Raw genomic sequence first — 16622 nt, forward strand, 5'->3', positions numbered from 1 at the left:
ATCTGCACGATTTGACAGCCCTACCGCCAGCACTACTATCCTCATTTTATGCGTCTTTTCCATTATTAAATGAGCCGCTTTTTAAGGATATCACTTATTACTACCTAAATGAAGTGAGGGAAAGATACGCTTATAACTATGCACACTAAAAAAATAAATGACTTAAGATTGCTCGAATGGAAGGAGTAATAAATAGTGATTCGAATACCAAAACAAAATTTAATACTCCCACTTATTTCTCGGTCCTGTGGAAGCTTACTTTGACATAAATTAGACTTTTTAATGCTTAATAAGCTTACTATTTGAATCTTTTGTTTCTCGGCCCTGTGGCAGCTGCTACCGACAGCACAACTATGCGTCTTTTCCCTTATTAAATGAGCCGCTTTTTAAGAACATAACTTTTTACTGCCTAATGAAGTGGGGGAAAGATACGCTTGTAACTATGCACACTAAAAAAATAAATGACTTAAGATTACTCGAATGGAAGGAGTAATAAATAGTGGATTCGAATACGAAAACAAAATTTAAATACCACTATAGTTTTAGTTTTGTTCAAAACTTTCTTTATGAAAACAGTCACCCATGTTTGGGTGCACGGTGCGCCCCATCCTATGGTGCGTGGCGCATGTCCCAAGACATAGTATCTAATACTGGATTACTTTAATCAATACTCCTTCCGTCAAGACTATGCACTTGAGGACAACACGAGTTCTAATGTAAAATTGGTAAAGTAAAAAAGATTTAGAATGAAAAAGTATGTGAAGTATTGTTAGTGGAAAATGAGTATCACCTCATTAGAGAGAAAATACTTTCAAAAATTAGAAAGTGCATATTATAGGAGCACCCACATAACAAGTGTGGGATTTTAACCCAGGCTCATTTTAGCAAAATTTGTTCCTCTGTTGGCAATTGCGCTGTCCCTGCAGGCATATCATTAATCTCGTATAATTACCTTGATCGGTCTATAATACGGTCAATGCCACATATTAATCCCTAACTAAGAAAAATATCCATCAAAATATCGAAAAACACACATGTTTACAAAAATTCAAAATACTTCTATAGAAATAAATGAAAGTGTTACTACAATAAAATTCAAAGTAATGCAATTGGTTACAAGTAGACATTCTTGGATTCCAGAATCGACCAATAATAATAATTGTTTATTAGATTAAATAAATCACCGAAATAAATAAACAAAAATTCAAACCCACAAAAAAGAACCGGGAAACTCATCCCCTCCAATCCCAAATTCCCAAAATTTCAAAAACCAGTCAAAAAAATAATCAGATTAGGCGCAATATCGCTCTTCAATGTTTTGATTACCAAAAAATTAAACCCCCAAATCAAAATCCCTCTTCAATTTCATTTCAAGATTTCGTGCAAATTTCCCGGCGCCCTCAATTTTTTTTCAGATACAATGGCGGCATTCACACCTTATAATCTCATTTTCATCTCCCATTTTCTGCTAAAACCATTTCTCAACTCGCAACCTCTTTCTCCCTCTCGCAGCTGACAATGTCCGGTCAAGAAAACTGCGTGAGGATCACTCGCTTGGCGGCGAAGAAGAGGGCTGCTGAGGAGACGCTGCAACGCCCGAATAAGAGAGTGGTTTTGGGGGAAATTCAGAATGTTTTGACTCCGCAGAATCTGGGATTGGGGAAAGGGGGAAAGAGGAGGAAGCTGGAGAGGAATGCGAAGGGGGTACGGAAGGATTTGAATTCGGATGCGGAAGAGAAACCATATGATCCGCAGCTGTGTGTAGCTTATGCTTCGGAGATTTATGAGTATCTTCATAGAATGGAGGTGAGTTTGAATTTGATTTTGATTTTGATTTGAGTTGCATTTCCTTTTGTAATTGAATGAGAAGAAAATGAAATTAGCATGATTCCAGTGTTTGTTGATTGAATTGATTGGGATTTTAGTTAGGGTTTTTAGTGATGTGATCATTGTGATGTTTACTGTTTTGGATTGGATCTTTTCCTTGTTTAGTTTACTTAGTCAAGAAATGCTGATTTGGTGATAGATGATTTATGATCTTCCAATTTGTTATGTTTCTTGATTAGGATTGTATTAATTTGATAACTGTTGGGTGAATTAATTTAGGGATCTATTAGTTAGTAATGAGTGGGAGTTTGTGGTGCAGAAGGAGCCGAATAGAAGGCCGTTGTCGGATTATATTGGGAAAGTTCAGAAAGATGTGACTGCAAACATGAGGGGGATTTTGGTGGATTGGTTAGTGGAGGTTGCTGAGGAGTACAAGCTTCAATCCGATACGCTGTACCTAGGAGTGTCGTACATCGACAGATTCTTATCCTCGAATGTCGTTACCAGGCAAAGGCTTCAGCTTGTTGGAGTTTCAGCAATGCTCATTGCCTGGTGAGGACTTGATCGATTGTGCTGTATCTCACTCTCTTCGTTGAGCCAATGTGTCGTGTTGTGTCGTGTCGTGTGTATAGCTGTGCTGAGATGCTTTTGTGTTGGATCTTGATTTGCAGGAAATATGAGGAGATTAAGCCTACCCATGTGGAAGACTTCTGTTACATCACGGACAACACGTATACCAGGGAAGAGATAGTGAAGATGGAGTCGGATGTGCTCACATCTCTCAAGTTTGAGATGGGAAATCCAACTACAAAGACATTTCTCCGGTAAAGATTTGCTCTAATTGATGTTTTGTTATCACTTGTTGTGTTCTCAGTGATGAGGCTAAGAGGGTTGTTTGTTTCGTGTTTGAATTGCAGTCGGTTCACTAGGATTGGTCAAGGAGATAATGAGGTGAGCTCGTGCTCAAAATTTTGAATACACTTACTTTTGTTCTGTGAGATATGTTGTTCTGATTGTAATGTTGCCTTCTTGCAGAGTTACAATCTACAGTTGGAGTTCCTAGGTTACTACCTTGCGGAACTGAGTTTGCTCGATTATGAATGCTTGAAATTCTTGCCTTCTCTGGTGGCTGCTTCGGTCATATTCCTCTCACGATTCACTCTCCAACCTAAGCAACATCCTTGGGTACGTACACACGTTTGAGATAGGTTTAGAATGAATCAAACCATCTTCATTTCATTAACCTCAGTTACTGAATGTTATGATTACTACAGAACTCAGCTCTGCAGCAATACTCGAAATACAAACCATCCGATCTGAAAGAATGTGTTCACATCCTTCTTGAGCTGCAATCGAGCAAGAGAGGAAGCAAGTTAGTTGCTATCAAGGAGAAATACAAGCAACATAAGGTGTGTAAAGTGTAAACATTCCTCCTATAGTTAGTTCATGTTTGTTGAATGCAGATTACTGATTTTTGAAATGATTGTTCTTGCAACAGTTCAAATGTGTGGCAACACTGTCTCCACCATCACAAGTGCCGGAATTCTTCTTCAATGATATCAAAGATTAAGTTTAGGGGCTGAAGAGATTAAATCTTTCAGTGTACATATAGCTGTATACCTAAATAATACAGTTTATAGCTGCATTGTCGATGAAATAAGGGTGTGTTTGGGTTCGTTTCGAGCTCGGGATAATCACCATCTTCACTAGAGTTCCTTTACATTTTATATGACATTCTTGAAAGTTTTTGCTTGATGGGCAATAATATTCTTCTTTTTTCATTCTGTGCTGGTCTCTTTTGGTTAACAGTTGGGTAAATTACTCTCTGAGATTCATCAATATATATATTTGTAGTTAAATAAGTTATCTCCAGTTTTGGACATCTTACACGGAAAATTTGGACACTGAATTATCCATTGATTGCTAACATCTCTTTTATTTATATATTCGGAAAAATACATTGATTAGATTATAAAAAGTACTCCTTTCATTCATGAAAAATAGTTTCATTATACCAATTTAGTCGGTGGCTATAAAAAATAGTCTCAAAAAGTTCCTTTCGTACTCTAACCACTTTTTCTTCTTCTCTCTCTTTTAATATACTAATTTCTCATTAAAATCAGTATCATTTACAAATATTACTACTTTTTATGTTTACAAATAAGACTACATTTTATGAACTGAGAAAGTATTATGTTCTAATGTTCTATACAAGTTTTTTAAAAAATCTCAAAATAACATTTATAGACACCTTAAAATAAATTCTATGATCAAGGGCGATCAACATATAGACACCTTACAAAATTCATGACCAAATCTAAACACTAATATCAAAAATAGAATTTGAGCAATGATCAATTTCAAAATTAAAACAAGATCATGCAAACCATGGTCCTCGATAAGAATTTCTACAAGTCAATGAAACCCCATATCCCACTACACAGCATTCATGAGAATTTACATTAAAAGAAAGCTCTTTACAAAAACCACAGCAATTAGGTCAGTGGTTTTCTGAAATTCTAAGGTTATAACAGCACATTCATAACAGATTGAGGCCTACACTAAGTCAGCATCTAAAGTAAGGCTTTTAGGACATGAATGCACAAAGAATGCTGTCATCTCTACATTCGGAAGTCCAACACGGACACAACGTTGTTTGCGAAACAAGCGGCAATCTTGTCACCTTCTTTGTTCCAGCAAACTTCAAATATCCCACCATTTCCGCTGAATGTCTTCACAATCCTCGCTTCCTTCACTGACCACACGTGCAAGCATTTATCTAGAGACCCGCTTGCCAAATACTCGCCATTGGGGCTAAATGCAACGGAATAAACAGGATCCCTGGATTGATAATCGATGAAAATCAGTAACTTCATTGTTGCTATACAAGTCACATTTTAATGGCTCAATTCTCAGCACATACCTGTGGCCGTCTAAGCTGTGCAAAAGATGTCCAGCATCTACATCCCACAGCTTTATGGTTGAGTCAAACGAGGCACTGCAGAGATGCGGTGAATTAGAAAACAAGCTAAGATGAGAAAGGCATATAAAAAAACACTACGTTTAGGATAAAGGCAAAAATTAGTGCATAAACACAGACGCAAAGCAGGCAGGTTCATACTCTTAGAGTTTCCTCTGTGCAGGTTTCCGAGTTTGGTTATTTCAGACGTTTCCCATAACTGAACTAGAACATATTGCTATAGACAAATCTAACATGAGATTTTTTTTACACCCCGCTCCAAAACAACTTTTGTTAATTTAAGATTATTAATTATTGGAGCCAACCTCTGAGAAGAACCAGAACTCTTGTTCACAGCTAAATCTAAGCCAAAGGTTCAAGATGTTAGGTCGTTACCCCATGCATAGGCCTTTTCCTCTTATTTTACGAAATAAGCACAAGCAAACCATAGACTTATATCTTTATGATGGTGATGACGGTGGGGTGCGGAATGGCCCAGATTTCTACTGCTTTGGTCTTAAATGGCACTATAAACTACGTATTAAGGCGTACCCAGAATTGCCAACTTAGCCTTATCCTACATACACCTGCCAATTTTAGGTTTATCATAAGTATTGATGTCTTTCCTTCTCCTTTGGCTGATCTCATCTATTTCGCTTATATTTTGTTCCCCTTGTTTTTCTTTTTCTTTTTATTTTATTTTAAATCTTCATAGGATTCTGCATGTGGTAAGGAACAAGAAACAGAAGGTGGCATCTAGCTAAATGGAAACAGCAGAAATTAAAATCGTTCGGTAATTTTGCAGCATAAGTACCTTGCCAGCACCAGTTTCTTATTTGGGTTGTTCGTACCAGGCCCTGTTGGACTCCACCTGACAGTGTATATCTCCTGAAAAATAATGTCCATGGATCAGCAACTCAAATCCGAAGTGTCAATGGAAAAAAAGATTGACATACTTTGGAATGTTCCTTTAAATCAAGCAAGCATGTGTCCTGTTTAATACTCCATATCTGCATTACATTTAAACATAACAGAGATTATAAGTGCCAAAAGACAAACATATTAGAAAGAGTAAAATCTAGAATTCATATAAAAACAAGTCATTGGGTTACATTTGTCAAAACATTTGGTTTTGATAGCTGATAAAAATCCTGTGTCAAAATTGACTAACCTTGGCTGTAGAATCATCAGAGCATGAGGCCAGAAGTGTGCCTGTGGGATCCCACTTGATAGCATTAACTTCACCCTGAAGAAGCATATTCAAATGTTAATGCGAATGAAGTTATAGAAAGTAAAACTGAAGTCACTGAAAAACTAATGAGTGAATTGTTTGATAGGATCATTAACAATATATTTTTGGAAGAGAGTTCAGTAATAAAGGCTTGAGGAAGTGTATGAGGATGGGAGAGGTAATAAAAAGACATAAAGGAACACAAAGTTATCAAGGTGAGTTGCAGAGAGTTTAATAGTGTAGTTGTCTTCATGAAGAAAATCCCTTCAGACATGCACCGCTTCTCAAGATTTTCTGCTGAGTACATAATTCCTTCATTTTTAGCAATAGAGATTATTTATGTAATTATGATTTGAAAACCAGTCCACTTTCTGACCCGTTTAGACATTTATCAAGGGCATACATGTGGATGCTGTTCAGGCTAATGCCCTCAAATAAGGGGCTGTTCCTTCTAGATTGCCACATGGTATACAGAATAGTATTCAGCGAAACCTTGTCTCCTCCAAATGATGGTTATTCGTCAAGTACAGGTAAAAGGCAGTGACAAATGTAAGAACTGAAAGGAACCTGGTGCCCTGAGAAAGTTTTGATCGGCCGGTTCTCTCCAACTTTACAAACATATATCATGCTGTCAGTCGAGCATGTAGCAAAGGAAACATTGTTTCTCCAATCAACATCCAGGGCAGGAGCTATAAATTATATAATCACAAAATCATACAAGTTAGAAATCAAAAGCTTCCCAGTATTGTTTTCACCTACAGAAACATAAGAACAGTGGACAAAGAATACAAAAGCACCTGAGTGAAATTCGAATTGTTGTCTCCATTCCCCTGTCTTAATATCCCACACAATTGCAGTTTTATCAACACTTCCACTAAGAAGATAATCTCCTTTCTTGTTCCACTTCAAGGAGAAGATAGGCCCCTTATGTTTATTTAGTGTACTGACCAATTCCCCTGGAATAAAAGAAAACACAGCACATCATGCACATGTGAAACGAGAGTGGATCCTAATTACCATTAGAGCTTATATATACAACACTAGAATATGCAATTCTGCAGCAATGAATTTTCAATCCAACTTTTAACAACTTAATGATTAGACACCTAAGTGCAGGCATACAACTTTAAATTGTATGGCATTGTTACAGGATCAACATTTTCTTCTCCAGATATGTAAACAAGGTCTCCTGTCTGTTGTAGTAAATGACAAATATTTTCCAGAGCTTCACTAATGAATTTCATGTTAGTCCATATATTTGTTATTTGTATATATTGATTAGAGAACCATTTACGTGTGACAACCTTTGAAAATTGTTTTCTTAAATCTTAAATAACAAAGACATATTAAAATGGAACACTTAAGCAATTCAGTAAATCACTGAATAGACTAGGGAAAATCCAACTTGACAGGACCAATCCTGTCTGAGTAGAGGTTCGCCCAGAGAAAGGGTTAGAATTCCTTACTCTTTTTGTTGTTGCAAATCACAAAAAATGTGAAAGTAAAGCAGTAAGCTAGAACTTTTTCCTTCTATGGTTCCGCTCCTAAATTTAACAATGTTTCTTCTTAAACTATCGCAATACAACTTCCAAGCCTCCACTTTATTTGTGTTTATATTTATTTTTGAATTAACAATATATAACTAATAGAGACCCTCCTCGAGAGATTTGGACTTTTTATGCTTGATACATCAAGGCCAAGTGCCTTCCACATGCAAAGCTAAGAGATGCACAACACAATCTAATTTCCAGATACTTTATAATTCAACAAAAAAACAGGAGAAGTTTGCAGTAGAATCAGAAATTCAAACACAAAAATATCAACTACTATAAGGTAATGAGCAGGTTCGTGAAATCAATCTTTATAAAAAATTATACTATAGGCCAAAGTAAAACGGTTTTGCTCACATGATTAAAAAATTCAGACAGAATGTCAAGATTAAATGAGGCATGAATTTGAATTTTGAACAAATAATATTATGAGGAAGTCTAACCATCTTTACTCCATATCCTTGCTTGGCCATCATAAGAGCCAGTAGCAAGCAGCGTACCGTCAACCTACAGATTGTTCAAGTTTCTTTATAGGCATCAGATTGACCACATCCAGCACGGAAAGAGAAATGAATGAACTGAATAACAAACAAAATTTCATACTATATAATACTCACGTTCCAGTCTAGTGTTGTCACATCTTTGCTTTTCTCATTTGTTCTACCCTTGAAATGCCTAAGTACGACATTGGAAGGCCCATTTTCTGTATTGCAACTAGATGGCCCATCAATAGTCCAAATTCTGGCAGTCGAGTCTCCAGACCTATCAAACAATAGTCATAATGAGCATATGATGAGCCTGGATGACAGTGATTAATCAAGTGTGACATATGTCATTTTCTAAGGAGAAAGCGAACTAGGGAAGCTGGAGGGTGCATTAATGAATTCTTAAGATATAAAACAAACAAGATGATTCATCATGTTAGAAGACTTCCTTCTCTAACTAACCAATCACATTTTTCTAAATTTCTTCTAGTTTGTAGTTATTCTTTTTTATTTGCAGATATAGGCTCAACCGCTCAAGTATTATTGCTTCAAGAAAGTTTGTTATTTGTCATGCCAGATGAGATTTAAACCCTACATGAGAGAAGAGTAGCCTCGGTCTAGCCTTATTAGCTATTGGTCATAATACCAGAAGGCAGAAACTGATAGTGTTATCACCGGAAGGTCTCTTTGACAAACCAATAACTAAGTATAGCCATACCTCATATGCCACAAACAATCAATAATATCATGCACGGTCAGGAAGGAATCCATAAATGAAGAACTAGGTTTAGACCCCACGCACAGATTGTTCAAATAAAACCAAAACATTTCAAATACATGAAGAAGACCAGGGATGTCTGACAGACAAAGGGAAAAATAGACAGGATTAAAATGCCAAAAAAGTAAGAAAGTGAACATATTTTATCTAAAATAAGTAATTTGGAGTTTAAACTAACCCAGAAGCCAGAAGTGACCCGGTCGGATTCCATGCACATGCAAAAACCTGTGAATGTAAAGAAGCATTAGAAAGGCATGCTCCCTAACTACACTATATATTTATCATAGTTCCTCTTTTAATCAGAAATGGAGATTAAGAATTTCGCAATAATATGACCAAACCTCAGAAGTGTGACCTTGCAAAACTGTTACATCGCTGCTTGGGAATTCACAGGGCACGGAAGGTAAACTAGTGCAAATATCCATGGGTTCTGGCCCTATAATATAAAAATACAAAATAAGTTACATTCTTGAAAAGTGACAGAAGATGCACCACTGCAGATTAAGACACCAAATCTAATCACTCAAGGAAGATTTTATAGTTACAGCATCATATGACTAGTACATGAGTGTAAAAGAATCTAAGATGGATCTTACCTCCATCATTTCCATTCTCCTCATGTTTACCATTAACCTCATCCTCCATGTGATTTACACCACTGACGTCCTCAAAGGGCTTTTCCTTTTCTTTTTCTTTCCCTTTATCTTTCTCCTTCTCCCTCTCTCTCTCCTTTTCCCTTTCCTTCTCTTTCTCCTTCTCCTTCTCTTTCTCCATTCTTTCTCTATCTCTTTCCTTTTCTTTCTCTCGTTGTTGTTTTTCATTCTCCTTTTCTTTTGCAATTTCCTTTTCCCTTTCCATCGCAAGTTTGCGGTCATGTTCCCGACCATTTTCAACATTTTCTTTCTCTTTTCCCTTGGATTTATCCTTCTGTATATTTTCTTTTTTCTCTTTTATAATCCTTTGAAGTTCATCCACATCTTTTGTTATCAGATCCAAAGGATGCAGAAACTGGAAATCATCATCTGCTTCCAAATCATCCTGAGGATGTGAAAGAATCAGCATAGAATACAGAGACAAGGGAAACATATATCTCTAATTACTGAGATTTTAACAGATGGCACTCTTACAGTAGTCAAGTTTGCTTCTAGTTCAAGATACTGAATTCCTTTCTGAACAAATGTCACGAGAGCCCCAGGTGGAACAAGGTTACCGTCAATATTACTTTTATTGATCCCAGCCTCATATCCTAAAGCGAACGCAGAATGGGTGAATCCTGAAAACAATTATTCCAATAAAAAGTTAATTATGCTAAGAAATTGTAGTTACAAAGTACTTATTCTCCAAGGAACTTTGCATAATGAATACTAGAACATATGACAATTGCATAGCGAATACTAGAGCATTTAACATTATCATGTTCCAATATCTTGCATTCCCACCCAAAGAACAAGTAGAAAGCTATAATAATACACTTTCACAAAAGTTATGGTACCCCTGTGTAAAGCTAGTAAATTTTGGTTATGAACCAATGGCTTAGCTTCAGCATAATAGCAATAAAGGCACGACCTTGATAAAAGATATTTGAAAAATAACAATAAAATGAATGAAGACGGAGAGGTCAGTACAACACATGAGTGATAAGCTCCAAAATCCATAGAAACTTATATAAATGCTCTACTGAAATACACATTGCACAACCACATCATAGATACTGTAAAAAGCAGACTTGCATAAAATCAATCAATTAAGCCTTTGAGCCTGCAAGAATGCTTTACCGGAATACAGAACACTCACTCTCTTGCAATAACTAACAAGATGTATATTTGTGTGACCAGTTTCAGTATTCAAATCATAAGAAAGGCAGGCATTTTCAAACTTGCGATGTTAACTTCCTTCTAAAGGCTCAATTCCTATATCTCTGGAAGCATCTAGAGGTAACATTATGACTACCTTAAGAATAAGTACACTTCCCTTATCATCCAAGCTTAAGGAATCATTTTCTCTGTTTACACTCATAAAGACTTCATTTTTCCTTACATACAATTGTCATGACTAATTAACCATAACATCTAATATCTTCAATTCAAAACAGTATCCCAAACCTAAAGAACGAACAAATTCTACTTCCCTAACGAAAAAACATGTTTCCTAAACCGTCAAATCAAGTTCCACCTCTCTGAGCTGGTCCATAACTAGCAAAAATCCATCCTAAATCTAAATAAGAAGTTACTTCGCTGCTTATTTCATAAATTCATATCGGCCAGTTGGAGAAACATAAAATCTGAATTCAACACAACAACCTAATTACGCCACCATATTCAATCACTCCAGCAACCCAACCCTCCACCCCAAGAAAATTGAAGTTAATTGGGCTGTTGATTTCACAAATCCTTATCGGCAGTTGGAGAAACATGAAATCTGAATTCAATTCAACAACCTAATTGCGCCACTACAAGATGTCACTCCAGCAACCCACCTCCCGAGAAACATGGAAGAAAAACGAAACCTTTCTCCAGTATTAACAATAGCGATACCATATAGCTCAATTTGCACCATAAATTAATCCCAATTATGATTCCCAATTCGAAAATGGAGAGAACGAAAGAGAGAGAGGAAGCGTTACCAGATTCGTTAAGATAGCGGAAGATGAGGTAGTTCAACTCGGCGGAGGTAATTGCAATCATTTTGGAGAATCCCCTGCATGTACAGCTCTCTCTCTCTTTATCTGTAAATTTGGGTGAGAGAGATTTTGGGGAAGAATACTGCTGCAAATTTGGACTGAGATTTTTCCGATTAGGGATTTAGGAGACACCGGAGTGTGAAAAGACCCAAGTACCCTCGACTTGCTCAATTGTTACTCTCATTTGAAAAAGAAAGATGTCACGTTTATCCTGTTGTTTGGCACTTTTTCCAATTTTATCTCAAATATTTGAAATTTAACCAAGATTATTTCATCTTTTTGGTAGGTTAGAGAGATTTTGGTATTCAAAATTGAATGCGGATTTATAGATACATTGACTGATATCTTTGTCGTAATGACGCAAAGTATGTTTGGGAATATTAACATGATCGATTAAAGAGTATAAGACAATACGATCCACTGACTTTGAAAAACTAAAGCAATAATAAATATAGGAGCCCCTATGATGCAATAATCATTTTATTCTTTACTTTATCCAAGTTTCTCAATTTCCGTTATAAATGTCCCGCCTCAAATTCTTAAAATCTCTTATATAAATATTTTTGCCCTTCTGAATTGAATTCCTAGATCCGCTCCTGCAATTAGCAACACATAGGGGTGAGCATCCGGATTTCAGATCGGTTTTTTGCCTAAACCAAACCAAAATCGAAAAACCAAATTTAGTTAAAAAAAACCGAATCGAACTCGAAAAACTGAAACCGAACCCGAAAAATCAAAAAACTGAAACCGAAAATCTAAAAACAGAACTTCAAAAACTGAACTAAACTGAAAAACCAAAAATCGAAATTATATGAGAAAATCGAGAAACTGGAAAAAAAACATATATATATATATATATATAATTTATTTTATTTTATACAATAGAATATATGTATATAAGTAATATAATATATTAAATCAATAGAATATATATATAATATTATATTAAAATATAATTTGGTTATTTGGTTTTTCATTTTTTTTTTCCGCTCGAATCGAACCGAAAAACCAAAAAATTTATATTTTCAAAACCGAACCGAATTGAAAAACTAAAAAAACTTAACCGAATTTTAAAATTTCGGTTTGATTCGGTTCGGATATTTGGTTTTCTTGTTTTCCCCTAGCAACATAATATCAAAAGACTAAAGTTGGTAGAATGACGATACAAATGGGGTGAAAAACGTTAAGTCAAATAGATCTACTCTCTGAGTACTGTGCTATGAAAAGTATAAAAGAAAGTTTGAAACGTAAAAATACAATGATTGAATCAAAATAGGTTTTCCTAAAACTACAAAGAATATACTTCTTTATAAGGCAAATTAAAACATTATCTATCCTTGAAAAAAGATAAAATCAAACAAAAACTCCGTTTACATAAGGAATCAAATTATACTTTAACTCACTCTATATTGATCACACTAACATCTTCTAACCAACTAAGTTGTCACACAAAGCTTATTGAATGTGTATAGGAACATTGAAATTAGTGTGACTTTGCCAACAACTTGACCTTGGCACCTAAATTCAATTGGCAAACTAAAGTACACATGATTGCATGAAATATGCATGTCCTCCTTGAGTGTAACGTGATGATAATTTATTCAAAGCAGCCAGAGAATTATGAACTTTGCTTACTAAGCACAGTTGAATATCTTGGCAGCAATCGGGCCGGGATCTTTTTTGGGCCGGTCTAAATAGAGGTGGGCCATAGATAATGGGCCATGACATCAATTCGTAATGCATAGAAATTTATGTTGGATCATTTAGAAATTACTCCGTCCGTCCCAATAATTCGATCCAATATTCCGTTTCGGATCGTTCCATATAATTTGTCCCATTTCACTTTTACCATTTTTGGTAGTGGACCTCATATTCCACTAACTCATTTCTACTCACATTTTATTATAAAACTAATATCTAAAGATAGGACCCACATTCCACTAACTTTTTCAACCTACTTTTCATTACAATTAATAAAACCCGTCCCCGGTCAAAGTGACCCGAATTATCCGGGAAGGTGGGAGTAATTTTGTTAAGAGGGGTTCCGGTTAAAAGCTGGCGGCGTTGAGCCGTTTAGTGTCATCTATCACCTCTTTTTTGTGCAAATATAAATCAATCACCATCTATCACGTCAACTAGATCTAATTATCAACAAAATCTACTGCATCTAATTTTTTAATTAAAAATTTAAATCAATAAATTTTAAATACAGTATAGAATAAATATGAAGTACTCCTATTATATTTTTCTCCACTACTACTACTACTCTTAAGTTATACTACATGACTTAGATTGTTAGCCGCTTAAGTCATACATGAATATAAAATTGTTTAAAAAGATAACATATTATATAAGATTACCTAAATTAGAATATTAACTTGTCAGTTATTACAAAGCTACATGGAGTATATAAAATCATCGTGATACACCCAAAAAGTAACATACTGGAGTAATGATAAAATAAAGTAATGCTAAACTTGAAACCCCCTTCGTGTAACGCGTCCTATGTTTGGGGTGCTTAACAATAAAATACATAATTATAATATAAAGTTGAAAAAATCAATTTAAAAATAAGTACTACTATATACTAAGTCATTAATTTTATCATTAACTGATTTTGGAATATTAGATTTAATTGATGTATTTGTTTATATATATTATAGTCGCTTCCACTAATGAGACTTTAATTTAGCACTACAGATATTTAGTACTCCACTACACTATCCAGTTGCTCTCCTATTATGTCTTCCTTAATTGATGAGTATAATATTCGAATTTTAAATCTTAGAAAAAGCTAAAATTTCATTTAATTTTACTACTAGCTTTTAGTCTTCATCAGTATTTTTTACTTTTTACATTACCCATTGGTTACTTGCAAAAAGATGACCACCAATACACATCCGTACACACTCTATACACATAACATTGTTGGCTTCAAATCATCAAATCAAATTAGGTGAATCCCATTACCTCTCAAAATCATTCCATTCAATTAAATTTTAAAAAAAATACTCCTACTATTCCTTCCGTTTCACCATAGTTGAGTCATTTTTCCATTTTGTGAAGTTTCTTCATGATTGAGTCATTTCTATATATAGTAACTTTTTTCTCTTTCTTACCTTTACTCTCTCCTACTTTATTCTTTCCACTTTATTCACTTTATACTATATTTTCTCTACCTTTTCATCTCTCTTACTTTTTAATCTATTTATTTAACAAACTCAACATTAATTTCTAAAACTCCGTGCCAAAAAATTTCGCCTCAACTATGGCGAAACGGAGGAAGTACCACATTTCAAACAAAAAGTGCCATCGATTTAACAAGTAAATTCACAGTAACAATTTTGTTTCACTTCAAATCAATGAACTAACAAGTAAATTAAGTGTTGAACCGGTATCGGTCTGTTCCTAATTCAATTCAACTCCAATGTTATTTGTCGATTTTTTTCAATTTTTTTTTTCTGATTCGAATCCAAATCTTTAGTTATCCGCTAGTTCAATAAATTCTAGAACCGAACCAAACCAGTAAAATTAATATATCAGTTCTAGTCAGCCTATGAAAAATGATTACGATTCCAAAACCAAAACCGTCGATCCGGTTCCAATTTAACCCCACATCACCACCTACTATTCTCCATTGTCTCTCTTAATTAAATCACCCCACACGTGTGCAACAATAAACAGGGCCCTCAGGCCTCAAGATCTTAAAAAATCTCTCATACTTTTACATGTATATAAACACACCACTCGTACTAAAAAAAAAAAAAGACAATCCCCTTTGTACAAAACCCTCCTCCCCTTCCAACAACACCATGCACTATTTTACACTAAAAAAATTCGCCATTTTGTTTCTGCTAACGTTGTTGCTCTCTTCCACAATGCTTGTCTGCAGCAGGCAAATTTCCTCCTCCAAAACTCAACACCAACACTTGCAGCTTGAAGAAACCGTGAAGCGAGATTTAGATCCTCTTTTCTCCAGCAAAAGACGAGTCCCGAATGAGTCGGATCCTCTCCACAATCGCTGAAGACTAATCACTTAAGTTTATTTGTTCAAGAGAAGAGTGAGAAAGATGTGTGTTAATTAGGAGAAGCGTATGTATCACTGTATATGAGTTTTTGTGTATATTTGCAGAAAATATTAATGAATTAATCGTGATGCTTTGTTTCGTTCTATATTATTCTCTCCAGTCCATGATTTAAAGTTTTATTTTGACAGAATCTACGTTTTAAGAAATGTAAATTAAAATTAGATCAAAAAAATTACAACGTCACTTTAATTAGTTTTATAATCGATATAAATGTAATGATTTAGTGAAGTAGAGATACATTTATTTAAAAATTAATAAGCTATGTAATTATATTTTTAATATATTAAAATTAAAATAAATAATGCTAATATGAAATTAATGAAAGCAATGCACATAGAAGATGCTAATGTAGGTAACATCATCTATTTTTATCATGTTCTTGTTTAATTACTTCTACACATTGAATTCATTAGCAAATTTTCTTCTTTATGTTGTTTTTCTTCCCTAAATTTACAAGTTCAATTTTTTCACACACTTTCACTTGTTTTTCATTTGATTAGATTAATTTTTTCTACCACTTTTTTGTTACTCCATAACACGACTTACAAAATAATTTAATGGCCAAGACAAGAGTACTTAAAATGTGGATAAATGAGAAGAAAATGGAAAGAGTTAATGGTGGCTTTTTCTCTTTTGTCTGGCTCCATGTTTCTTGTCTTTTTGTCTCTTCTATTTTTCTTATTCAGCTCCCTAACTTTTTCACTTTTACAATACTTGTTCTTTCTATTTACAAACTAAATTTTGAATTCTTTAAAAAGAATACGTTTGTGTTCCTTTGCACAAGTACATGCGTCCATTGGCTTGTGCAATAATTAAGCTATTGTTATTAGAAATTTATGCATTGATTCAAATCCATTTTCTTTATTTTTTTTCTTAAAGTATAAGCTAGCTAATTAATTTAATGGATTTTGTATATTGGCTATACATTTCAGCATTAATGATGTAGCCATAAAGATCCAGCTATATGTATTTGTAAAATATATGATCTGAAATTGTGAATGCATTTGGATTATAATTACAAGCA

At 34.6% G+C, this 16622-nt stretch overlaps 2 protein-coding genes across 2 annotated transcripts; one reads left to right on the forward strand and one right to left on the reverse strand.

Annotated features, from left to right (window-relative positions):
- Positions 1 to 1293: 1293 nt before the first annotated feature.
- Positions 1294 to 3608, forward strand: LOC125201702 (putative cyclin-A3-1). Its single transcript, XM_048099919.2, has 7 exons — positions 1294 to 1806; positions 2147 to 2379; positions 2499 to 2651; positions 2745 to 2778; positions 2863 to 3012; positions 3102 to 3236; positions 3326 to 3608. Exons 1-7 carry the CDS (start codon positions 1519 to 1521, stop codon positions 3395 to 3397), a joined length of 1065 nt encoding a protein of 354 aa, XP_047955876.1. The 5' UTR covers positions 1294 to 1518; the 3' UTR covers positions 3398 to 3608.
- A 561-nt stretch (positions 3609 to 4169) lies between these two features.
- On the reverse strand, positions 4170 to 11614 carry HOS15 (WD-40 repeat family protein). Its single transcript, XM_048098502.2, has 14 exons — positions 11454 to 11614; positions 9958 to 10103; positions 9427 to 9868; positions 9172 to 9266; positions 9009 to 9055; positions 8185 to 8329; positions 8011 to 8074; positions 6815 to 6973; positions 6585 to 6706; positions 5958 to 6032; positions 5743 to 5796; positions 5601 to 5674; positions 4751 to 4825; positions 4170 to 4668 (listed from the first exon to the last, which is right to left on the reverse strand). The coding sequence occupies exons 1-14, from the start codon at positions 11512 to 11514 to the stop codon at positions 4449 to 4451; spliced, it is 1779 nt and encodes a 592-aa protein (XP_047954459.1). The 5' UTR covers positions 11515 to 11614; the 3' UTR covers positions 4170 to 4448.
- Positions 11615 to 16622: the final 5008 nt, after the last annotated feature.

Source organism: Salvia hispanica, chromosome 2, assembly GCF_029641045.1.
Source record: "Salvia hispanica isolate PSC_SH4W2 chromosome 2, Shi_PSC_v1, whole genome shotgun sequence".
Taxonomy (NCBI): domain Eukaryota; kingdom Viridiplantae; phylum Streptophyta; class Magnoliopsida; order Lamiales; family Lamiaceae; genus Salvia; species Salvia hispanica.

Bases quoted from the DNA above. Each gene is read 5' to 3' on its own strand.
- LOC125201702 (XM_048099919.2), top strand. From the start codon at position 1,519: ATGTCCGGTCAAGAAAACTGCGTGAGGATCACTCGCTTGGCGGCGAAG. The intron at 1,807-2,146 runs GTGAGTTTGAAT...TTTGTGGTGCAG, and splicing joins AGTATCTTCATAGAATGGAG to AAGGAGCCGAATAGAAGGCC. The intron at 3,013-3,101 runs GTACGTACACAC...TGATTACTACAG, and splicing joins AACCTAAGCAACATCCTTGG to AACTCAGCTCTGCAGCAATA.
- HOS15 (XM_048098502.2), bottom strand. From the start codon at position 11,514: ATGATTGCAATTACCTCCGCCGAGTTGAACTACCTCATCTTCCGCTAT. The intron at 9,056-9,171 runs GTTTGGTCATAT...TTACATTCACAG, and splicing joins TGCAAGGTCACACTTCTGAG to GTTTTTGCATGTGCATGGAA. The intron at 6,974-8,010 runs GTTAGACTTCCT...CTTTTATTCCAG, and splicing joins AAGGATATGGAGTAAAGATG to GGGAATTGGTCAGTACACTA.